This window comes from Dendropsophus ebraccatus, chromosome 9 (assembly GCF_027789765.1).
Source record: "Dendropsophus ebraccatus isolate aDenEbr1 chromosome 9, aDenEbr1.pat, whole genome shotgun sequence".
Lineage (NCBI taxonomy): Eukaryota > Metazoa > Chordata > Amphibia > Anura > Hylidae > Dendropsophus > Dendropsophus ebraccatus.
Window position 1 is genome coordinate 36,330,787 of NC_091462.1, and position 12,338 is coordinate 36,343,124.

Sequence of the window (12,338 nt, forward strand, 5' to 3'; positions counted from 1 at the left end):
ATCACTGGTCTAGACCACAGAAAATTTGCACTTGAAATGAACGTATGGACCTTGACAATGCTGCCAAGTGAAATAAGCCAAATAAAAGGTGGCATAAACAAAACTATCTAACATCTCTAGAAAGATATGCCAAACCACAAGTTGCACAAGGTGTGCCAATGGAATTGACACAACTTTTGCCAGTCTTGTCTAGTTTTTTGCTTATATTTAATAGTATGAAACATGTATTTTTTAAGGACCATAATCATATAGCTAAACCACAGGTGTCAAACTGCAGCCCTCTAGCTGTTGCCAAACTACAATTCCCATCATTCCTGGAGAGCCAAAGTTTGAGCCCCCCCTGTCTAAAGGATTAGTTTGGGAACTCGTATAGAGATATTAGCATATTGTTGGGTTGCCACTGGCTTTATTTTCAGGACCCAAGAAAAAGTTGACTATGATTTTTGGATGCTGTAGAAGTGAGAGGGATCTGTCGAAGGATAATTTCCTTATGTTTGTTTCCATATGATAACATATATAAAACAGCAAACATTACGGAAAATGTAGCCTTCTGCGTTTCAGTTACTGAATCATAGGATTCCTGTTTTTCTAACAGACATTAAATGTTGTTGGGAATTACAGTCTTTTTAACCTTCAATTTTTATGTTGTTGTTTTTTATTTAATATGGGGTTATGTATGAACGACATATAACATAATATTTATTGGAACTTTTAGAAAGAGAGATCTCTGAGGGAGGGGAAAGCCTTAGTCATAGTGCGTTCTTGACAACACCAATAGTAGTTTATAGCTAAGCCATTAAAACATTGAGGTTGAAAGGCCTGTCTGACACTTGTACCTGAGTATGACTGCTCATAAGCGGGCCATTTAGCCTCTCAGGTGACTTCCTGGGAGTATTACTAAATATTTGCTCTATGACAAACTAGGAAAGTAAAGCCTGGTTTATGGCACGTAGTAAATCTTCAGAACAGGGACCCATTTAGATGCTTTTTCCATGTTTAAAAAAAAAAGGGGGGGGGGGCATGTCCACTTTGTTGACACTAGGAAAACCTTTTTTTTTTTACAACTGATCTAAATTGATGCATAATATTATCTCAGTTTATAGATGTTTTTAAATTTCAAATTATTATTATTATTATTATTATTATTATTATTATTATTATTATTATTATTATTTTATCCAGTTATATTTTACAGCGATCAAAGTAAAAGTATGCGGAAAGTGGTTTATGGATCCTGTTATAAAAAATATGGATCCTGACTGATCTAAATACATTGGCTTCAGTTTCTATTGCACTTTGGCCACCTTATTCAGCAGTGTGTAGCACTTTTCTTCCAAGTATACTCTGCATTAAAGGTGTTGTGGGATAGAATATAGTGAATATATAGGACACAACATTTGTTGTAGTGTCTGGTAAAATATTGGATCCCATTAAAGTCAGTGGTTTCCATAGGGAGTCTTTTGGTGTCAGGCATCTAAGGGATCTTTCTTTCTTCTGCTTCTATACAATAGTAGGACATCGGAGACAAGGACATAAATGTGAACACATCCTAAGAAAGCGAATACGTTAAAGATTGGAGAACCGTAAACCAGATTCAATCTGGATTTTATGAATTAAAAAAAATATATAAGAAAGTTTTTTTTTACTAATGTTTATTAAATATTTTGATGAATCTTCTTGCAATTGAAGCAGATGTTGTTCAGTTTATTCCTACCCTCAATGATTACTTACAAGTCCTAATAATAACTACAATTCGTATGCTTCCAAGTCATCATCACAATAATTACCCAGTGTAAAAACTGGAAAAAAAATCAATGATAAAACTTTTAGCACTGATAAAAGTTTTTTCATACATAAAATACATACATACATATAGATGACTATATATATATATATATATATATATATATATATATATATATATATATATATACACATTAATGATTAAAATGACAAACTTACCTATGGAAATGGCTGCATATGTGATATTGGTATTGAAGGAAATATTAATTGAACGCTTTTAACAATTTTTAGTAATTAAAAGCCATGATAGCACATTTTATTTCCAATTATAGCTCTAAGCCTTTGAAAACACAAACAATAAAAATATTGTGGACACTCAATTTTTTTACTGCAACTGCATTTTTAAAAATACATTTCCTTTCCTCTGTGTCTACTATACTTTTTTATGTGCGGTTTGATCCTGTTGACAAGATTACCAAAAAAATTAAACAAACTTCAGCAGAAACAGCATGTTCTTTTTTTTTTTTTTTTTTCTTCACTTTGTTGCAAATTTTCTTTTGTATTCTGCAATGAAAAAAAGTTAAAAAATAAAATAAAATTGAAAAATTAAAAGAATAGCAGCAAAAAATTGCATCGCATACAGTCAGTATGGTAATTAAAACAGCGTAAAAATGCAAAGTGAAGCCGCAGCTTCTTTTATAGAAGTTCACGTGGTTGCCAAATGCGTTTCACTCTGTAATTTCCATGTGGCTTTCTGCTGTACATACCCTTAAAAACAAGTTTTGAAAGAGTGAAACTCTTAAACAAAACACTGATTTCATGTGACGCTACGACAAAATATTTTATACAGGTTTTGTACTTATTTTTATCCACTTTGGAGGGGAGACTTGTATTTGGTAATCTGAGAGACAGTGCATAATAATAGATTGAATAGTCATGGATTGCCAATGAATGATCCAGTTTATATAAAGTGTTTCTCATAGTTGCAATTCCTTTTTTTCCCTCATATTGCAAAATATTAATCCATTTTTTGGTTTAGGAATATTTTATATGTAGTTAACTGTATATTTATCCTGTGCCACTATTGAATACATGACTTTCTGAATGTTTACCCTATTGTGACTGCAGTAAAGAAGGCAGAAGAATATACTTTAAAATAATAATAATAATAATTCTTATTATTGTTTATGTTGATAATTTGCTAATACAAAAGAAAGAATTTTACAGTTCTCTGGGAGAGCCGATTATGGCTGTATGAATTCATCATGTATTTGTGACATCCTGGGTTCTTCAAATTCCACTTGAAAACACAGAGAGACATCTAGCGGCCAAAGTTGGAGTTGCAGCACCGTGATTCACTGAGAGAAGAAGTAGCAATTTTCATACCTGTCCTCGGAATACTCACACCATCCTGTCTCCTCAGCTGTAGCAGTCAACAAGTGCTGGATTTTCTCCTTAATATAAATATAAAGCATTCCTGGAAAGTATTGCATCTCCAATTTAGTAATATGCTGCCGAGAAAATGTAAAGTTTTCGTCCATAAAGGGGGGGGGCGGGTGACAGAGCCAGAGATTTTTAATATTACAAAATTTGAGGGGGAATCCTCAAACCTACAACGATTTATTTTATGCATGTAAAAAAAATTATACAAAATTTTATTGAGAAAACAGAGGTACTGCTGGATAACGATACATTAGCGACAATAATATGGCACATAGCAAAAATAAACTACAAACAAAAATGACATTCATATAATAGCTAGTCCTACAAACCAAAATAAATACAAAAATGAAGAAAAATACAATATACAACAACATTTCACATTTGTGACTGCCTTTAGATAGATAGATAGATAGATAGATAATAGATAGATAGATAGATAGATAGATAGATAGATAGATAGATAGATAGATAGATAGATAATAGATAGATAGATAGATAGATAGATAGATAATAGATAGATAGATAGATAGATAGGAGATAGATAGATAATAGATTACATAGATAGATAGATAGATAGATAGATAGATAGATAGATAGAATATAGATAGATTAGATAGATAGATAGATAGATAGATAGATAGATAGATAGATAGATAAGAGATAGATAGATAGATAGATAGATAGATAGATAGATAGATAGGAGATTGATAGATAGGAGATAGATAGATAGATAGATAGATAGATAGATAATAGATTACATAGATAGATAGAAGATAGATAGATAGATAGATAGATAGATAGAATATATATAGATAGATAGATAGATAGATAGATAATAGATTACATAGATAGATAGACAGATAGATAGATAGAATATATATAGATAGATAGATAGATAGATAGATAGATAGATAGAAGATAGATAGGAGATAGATAGATACATAGGAGATAGATAGATAGATAGATAGATAGATAGATAGATAGATAGATAGATTATAAGTGTATAACACCAACACGTTCCTAACCTTCTTTTCTTTACATACTTACATAAACTATTGGCTACTGTCCATTAATAAATATAATTTTTTACACACACACAGATAGGTAGAAATAGATAGATAGATAGATAGATAGATAGATAGATAGATAGATAGATAGATAGATAGATTCTTTTCTAGGTGGTAGGAATGATACAGTTGTTCCATGTTAAGAACATATATGGGAAGCTATATGAAACTGAATTGATTTTACTTTTTTTTTGCACTACTATACTGTATTATAACTGTGTGTTTTCTCACTTCATATTTCACACACACTTTTTTGCTCCCCAAGTGTATACAGATCCAGATATTTTCCAATATAGACCCAGTAATATAGACACAATTATATAACTAATTTACACCCGATTTATATTTATTTAACGTAGAAAAACGTCTGATTTTATGCAAGGAAATATAGTGTGTGTGTGTGTGTGTGTGTGTGTGTGTGTGTGTGTGTGTGTGTGTGTGTGTGTGTGTGTGTGTGTGTGAAATCGTTGCTTTTCTCTGTTTGTTTTTTTCACTTCTGCCATTCGGCAATGACTGCGTATTATTTATGCAATTAAATATTTAAAAAAAGAAATATACAATTAAAAAAATTAAAATAAAAAAAAAACTTCCATGAACAGGATATTGCTACGTCTGAGGGACAATCTCTAGTGCTGGGCGACGTGGAGGAATATGTATCATGTATTTCCAGACAAACCTAACGGAGCAGCTCTGATTGCATAGAACTTGTCACTTAATAAATCTGAAAGTTTCATTAAACTTCTCGTATGGAGGAAGGCGATGGTAACACAGGGGAACATGTGCTCATTCTGGGTGTGTGGTTGGATAGAGAGAGGGATAGGAGATGATAGATGGATGGATAGATAGATAGATAGATAGATAGATAGATAGATAGATAGATAGATAGATAGATAGATAGAAGATAGATAGATAGGAGATAGATAGGAGATAGATAGATAGATAGATAGATAGATAGATAGATAATAGATAGATAGATAGATAGATAGATAGATAGATAGATAGATAGATAGATAGAAGATAGATAGATAGATAGATAGATAGGAGATAGATAGATAGATAGATAGATAGATAGATAGATAGATAGATAGAAGATAGATAGATGATAGATAGATAGATATATAGATAGATAGATAGATAGATAGATAGATAGATAGATAGATAATAGATAGATAGGAAGATAGATAGATAGATAGATAGATGATAGATAGATGATAGATAGATAGAAAGGAGATAGATAGGAGATAGATAGATAGGAGATAGATAGATAGATAGATAGATAGATAGATAGATAGATAGATAGATAGATTTTGGATAATATGTTATAAATACTTAATAGTTACAAAGGGTAGCAATCTCACCGTCTAGTGTTTCTTACCTTGTCCTAGGCCACGTGACCTTACATAAGTCACCCCTCGGTTACCTGTGGAGGCCTGGCACACCAATTACACAGGGATGCGCCATTATTCGTTCTCTATGCTGTTAGAGTAGCACTAGATGACACAAATTGGTACTTGCTCTTTTCCTTTTATTCTGTAAAGTTTGTGCCCTGCAGGGGGTTAAGTACCTAACATCATCATTTGCTTTGTTGTGTATGATTTATTTATTTATTATTCTAAGGTTTAATTACCTTTTATTCTGTGACCAAGGACTTAACCCTTTCGTAGTAGTACAACATGTGCAAGGTGCACTATAGAAAGTCTCAGCTAATAAGAGGAGGGGGGGATGCTTGGACTATGGGGTTATAATAAAATTGGGGGCAAAAAAAAAAAAAGAAAAGAAAGGAAGAAAAGAACATAAAGATGGAAACCCCAGAACCTGTAGAAAGCAGACAAGTGGGTTGATTGCTCTGAGAGTTTAATTCCATTCTGTGACCACGTGGTGGAGAGCAACCAATGCTGCTCCTCACAGCTACTGCAAACAGATCTGTAAAATGACTCCCCCCCACCCCCACCCCTCCCAATCTCAAGTTAGTTTTTATAAACCTTACCACAATGATCTAACCTGCTTGGAGGGATAACAATTTCCACTATGCCCCGCTCTGGATTGATGCAAGAGTGATGTGCAAAGCTCTCAGCAAACGCAACCAGTGGGAGATGGAAGGACTTAGAGGGGGAGAGGGCTCCTCCAGTACCCAGTGCCGGAATTTCCTCTCTTCTCCTGCTGTGTTTGGCACTCCCTCCAGCAGAACAGTCTCAGGACTAGCCTACCCTGGCCCTGAGAGGTCCTCTTCTGCCCGATCAGAGGCCACCAAGGAAGGAGCGACCTGTCCAGCCTCTACTGGGCCCTCAGCCCCCTCTCTTGGATATGGTTACCACTTTGGAAACGGATATTACAGTTGTCGCATGTCTCATGGTGTAGGTCTCCAGCAGAACCCTCTGAAGTCCTCCAGCCATGCCTCTCTAGGAGGGTTCCCGGTGGAGAAGTACATGGACGTGTCTAGTCTGGCCAGCACCAGTGTCCCCAGCAGTGAGGTCCCTGCCAGGCCCAAGGAGGTCTCTTACTTTCAGGGCTACACCAACCCCTACCAGCATGTGCCTGGATACTTAGATATGGTGTCCTCCTTCAGCTCTGGGGAGCCCAGACATGAGACCTACATCTCCATGGAGGGCTACCAGTCATGGACTTTGGCTAATGGCTGGAACAGTCAAGTTTATTGTGCAAAGGACCAGAATCAAGCCCCTCACTTCTGGAAGTCGTCTTTTCCAGGTATTAGTTGGTTGGTTAATGCGTTTTGCTGGTGTGCTGTGTGAACTGTGCCTTAGACTTGTGTAAACAAGCCTACTTTCACAGCAAGGACTATACAGTATATACACTTCATGCAGGTAGTACCCACCTGATCCGCATAGAATAGTGGACACAAGCACTGTAAAGACCCAATTACCTCTTAAGTACTAACCCTCTCTGCGCCTATTGTAGTATATAGATACATGGTTTAGTCTATGATGCACTTTACATCCTCCATCTGTTCAAATATATATATATATATATATATATATATATATATATATATATATATATATATATATATATATTTCCCTTGCTGAACCCTTTTCCTCCTTGTTGGTCACTTGGTGTATACTCCTTGTTCTATTAGCACCAGTGTAGGTTAATATATGCTCATATGTGTATATTTAGCGTATACTCCTTGTATTCTATTACATGACTGTCTATTCCTTAGTATTCTCCTTTATTACTTGTGTTAAGTTTAGTTTACACCTATTAGGTTAATTTTGTTTTATCTCTGTTTCTATCTCTGTTATTTTTTATTTCTGTTCATGTGTGCTGTCATCACCTCTGTACCTGCTTCATGACTTATAGTGTATTCTATTATAACCTGTATAACCTATTTGTATCCATGTAGTGGTATATGGGCATAACTCTCAATCTGTGCCTGTATGTACTATGACTCCTTTACAATGGTGAACACTCCATATAGAGCTCTTTTATTCATGTATATTCTGAATCACTACCAAACCATGAGTACTTACTCCCCAGTGTACTAGGTGCAACTCCTGTACAAATTCTACATACTCCTAATTGTATCACTGGTATAAAAGGTTTCATAGTCTTTCTTGTATGTTGCCATCATTGACATACCAGTAGTCTCTATTCTAATCTGTGGTATACACTTTATAAGTACTCTATTATTACCCATGTACAAAGGGTGTATACATTATTATGTATATTTTATTTATTGCTCATACCCAGTTTATGTAGTCTATCATTACCTCTGTACAATGAGTGTGAACTCCTAATGTATTTATTAGCACTGGGATACACCTAATGAATTTTTATTGCCAGTGATATACACCTAATATTAATGTGTTCATTATCACACCTGGGCGATAAGTGTTTACGCCTAATAATATATTTAGCATTGGTATACACCTAATAGATTTTGTAGCATCCCAACACAATGAGGGTATGTCCATTCTGTATTTTATTAACATTTACTGTATTATATTATTACCCTGTGTAATAAGTGTGTACTAAAATTAGCATTTATTCTGTATATACACCTAATGCATTCTATTAGCACCCATGTACAAAGCGTGTATACTCTTTATGTGTTTTATAAGCACCGGTATACACCTAATGTATTATATTATTACTCCTGTGTAATAAGTGTGTACTAAAAACTCAACACTTATATATACACCTAATGTATTATATTAGCACGCATGTACAAAGCGTGTGTACTCCTTATGTGTTTTATAAGCACCGGTATACACCTCATGTTTTATAGTATAGCCCTTGTGCAGTAAGTGTATACTATTAATTTATTTTATAAGCACTAGTGTACACCTTATGTATTTTGTGATATTATCACCCCTGTGCAATAAGTGTACAATAAAAGTTTAACATTTGTGTACACTCAATGTATCATGTTAGCACCTGTACTATGAGTGTATACCGCTAATGTATTTTATATTCACTAGTATACACCTAATATATTAATTTCACCAACTACTATGAGTATATACTCTAATGTATGTTATATTCCCTAGTATACACCTAATATATTATTATCACCAAGTACTATGAGTATATACTCTAATGTATGTTATATTCCCTAGTATACACCTAATATATTATTATCACCAAGTACTATGAGTATATACTCTAATGTATGTTATATTCCCTAGTATACACCTAATATATTATTATCACCAAGTACTATGAGTATATACTCTAATGTATGTTATATTCCCTAGTATACACCTAATATATTATTATCACCAAGTACTATGAGTATATACTCTAATGTATGTTATATTCCCTAGTATACACCTAATATATTATTATCACCCAGAACTATGAGTGTATACTCTAATGTATTTTATATTCCTTAGTATACACCTAGTATATTATTATCACCAAGTACTATGAGTGTATACTCTTAATTAAATTTATTAGCCCTGGTATACACCTTATGTGTTATATTATCACCGCTGTGCAATAAGCGTATACTCCAAATGTATTTTATAAACACTGGTGTATACCTAATATGTTCCATTATCACTCCTGTGCAATAAGTCTATACCACTAATGTACTGTTTTAGCACTGGTGTGTGCCTAATATTTTCTATTATCACTCATGTGCAATAAGTGTATACTCCCAATGTATTTATTTATTTTTTTACTAGTAATGTATTGTGTAGGCACCTACACTTAATGTATTATTATCACCCCTGTGAAATAAGTGTATCTACTAATGTATTTATAGGCACTGGTATACACCTTAAGTGTTCTATTATCACTCCTAGTGTATACTAGTGATGTATTGTTTTAGCACTGGTATATGGATTCGCTTATCACCCCAGTGCAATAAATGTATATTAGTATTGTTTTAGTACTGGTATACACCTAATACAGTGTATTACCCCTGTGCATACAACTCATGTATTTTTAAGCACTGGTATACACCTAATGTATTCTATTATCACTCCTGTACAATAACTATATACTATTAATGTATTTATAAGCACTGATATACACCTAATGTATTCTCTTATCACTCCTGTGCAATAACTATATACTATAATGTATTTATAAGCACTGGTATACACCTAATACAGTATAGTATCACCCCTGGGCAATAAGTGTATACTATTACTGTATTTATAAGCACTGGTATACACCTAATGTATTCTACTTTCACTTCTGTATGAGTTTGCACGGTTGCCAGTATATCATGACTATATCGTGATTCCTGTAAAGAAACACACACAGGACAGTCATCAGGACATGACACAGATCTGAATTCTTTTTCTTGTAGGTGTCTTGTGTACTGTTGCTTGCCCTCTGCCTTCTTGGAGTTCTAGGAGATTTCTTTAATCCACACTAATGTGTGTCTTGTTTCCTTCCTTGTAGGAGATGTCGCCCTGAACCAACCAGACATGTGTGTGTACAGACGGGGGAGGAAGAAGAGGGTGCCTTACACCAAGCTGCAGCTGAAGGAACTAGAGAACGAATATGCCATTAACAAGTTCATTAACAAGGACAAGAGGCGGAGGATATCAGCAGCCACCAACCTCTCGGAGAGACAGGTCACCATATGGTTCCAGAACAGGAGAGTAAAGGACAAAAAAATAGTATCCAAACTAAAGGACAACATCTCCTGATCCCCAGCACTTATGGACTGTCCCTATGTCTGCCAGGGTCCTATCCTGTACTGTCCCTATGTCTGCCAGGGTCCTATCCTGTACTGTCCCTATGTCTGCCAGGGTCCTATCCTGTACTGTCCCTATGTCTGCCAGGGTCCTATCCTGTACTGTCCCTATGTCTTCCAGGGTCCTATCCTGTACTGTCCCTATGTCTGCCAGAGTCTCCATCCATCCTTCAGGACCTCAGAGCTTCTATCTCCTGCTTGCATGGACAATCTGATGTCTTTATTTTTTTGTAAATTATTGTATTGATCACCAATGTTATGTGTTGGCCATCAAGCTGTATTGTTCTGTCTCAGGAAACTGTCTCAACAAAAAAGCAATATACTATCCAAGCTATCATCATCCCTATACAGCCATCAATGCATGTTTTATGTCCCCTGTATATTCTAGTGCCTTTCCAATAATCATCTAGGGTTTTCCAGGCCACCAAAGACTTTGTGCAGTTTATATCGTTTTATCCTCCTCAATAGGTCTATTTAAATGGAATATATTTAGATTTTTACAAAGGTTCAAAAAGTATTTAAAAGCCTTCATAGGAATTGGTGCCATAGGTCACGTGGGCATTTTCCTGCACTTCTCCCCCCCCCCCCTCCTGGTGATGCATCGATACCTGATGACATTATAAAATGAAGAAGAAGAAAAATCTTATTTTTCTATTAAAAAACAAAACAAAAAACTCTGTACCAAGAATGATATTTATTGTTGACTCCTCCCTTGACTTCTATGAACTATGCAATTCTTCTTGTCGTCTGCATTTCACACATTGGATGATTTCACGATTATACTCATTGCACATGATGTGGATAATGCAGCTGCTGACATTCTCCCTTTGTGGCACTTGTATTTTAGTATCAGTATACAAATGAATTTACATGGAACATTTACTGTTGTGACCTTTGTGCTAAATAATAATAAAAAAAACGTATTTCAGTTTGTTTAATAAAATTGTACAATGCTTTTTAGTATGTTGTATGGCGAAATCATTTTCAATAAGATGATGGTAATAATAATAACAATAATAATAATAATAATTTATATATATATATATATATATATATATATATATATACATACACATATCCTTTTATATATACATACATATATAAATACATATCATGCTTAATATTGCATAAAGCCACACCAATATTGTTATAAATACCCACAATAGTGCTGGCAAGACAGTTTGTAGTGCCATGTTTGGCTTTAATACACAAGAAAAAAATTGTCCGATCAGGGTCAAAGGCTTTTACAGCAAAAAACAACAACAATATCAATCAAACATAAAGAAAAAAAAATCCAACTATTTTTAAGAAGGCACACAAAAAAAAAATAACGCATCACTTACAGTTCCAGCATCAAATTGCAGGTGTGAACATGGTCTTATACCTTGAAGTTGTACATTGCAGTCTTGCAAGCTCTGTGTGTAGTTAACAGGCTGTCTGTGTGTGGATGGAGGACTTGACAATGGAAGGGATTAGCTTAAAAAAAAAAAAAAAAAAAAAAGGTCTGTGACTGGGGCAAGAGACAAGCTACTAGGAGGTATTTATCCCCAGGCTAAACGTGTGCAATAAACTTCACCAGATAATGAAAGAGAAAATACTGCTCTCTGCTTGGAGGGCCAGCTTTATATTTCCCTCTGTGCTTTGATAATTGAAGAATGGAAAGATCCCAGTGCTTGTTCTTTCTTGGTTTTATGGGCATCAGAGCTTTGTTGTAGAATATTAATTTCCAATACTTAGCAAAAATATACAGGAACCCTTCATAATAAGTCATAAGAATCTTATAGTCTTATACCTGCATTTACCATATCAGACAACAACGAGTGCCTTGGGGTCCATCGAAGAGGGGAAGGTCATTGTTTGCTGATTTATGCAGGTTTTTGCTTCATTCTTTCACTTATAGGCCATGTTCACTC

General features: G+C 34.5%; 1 protein-coding gene across 1 annotated transcript; it reads left to right on the forward strand.

The window, feature by feature from the left end:
* Positions 1 to 6,310: 6,310 nt before the first annotated feature.
* HOXD13 (homeobox D13) lies at positions 6,311 to 11,230 on the forward strand. The gene is made up of 2 exons (XM_069985163.1): positions 6,311 to 6,959; positions 10,128 to 11,230. Exons 1-2 carry the CDS (start codon positions 6,311 to 6,313, stop codon positions 10,376 to 10,378), a joined length of 900 nt encoding a protein of 299 aa, XP_069841264.1. The 3' UTR covers positions 10,379 to 11,230.
* Positions 11,231 to 12,338: the final 1,108 nt, after the last annotated feature.

Coding starts and splice junctions, on each gene's coding strand:
- HOXD13 (XM_069985163.1), top strand. CDS start 6,311: ATGTGCAAAGCTCTCAGCAAACGCAACCAGTGGGAGATGGAAGGACTT. Junction 6,960..10,127: donor CTGGAAGTCGTCTTTTCCAG/GTATTAGTTGGT, acceptor CCTTCCTTGTAG/GAGATGTCGCCCTGAACCAA.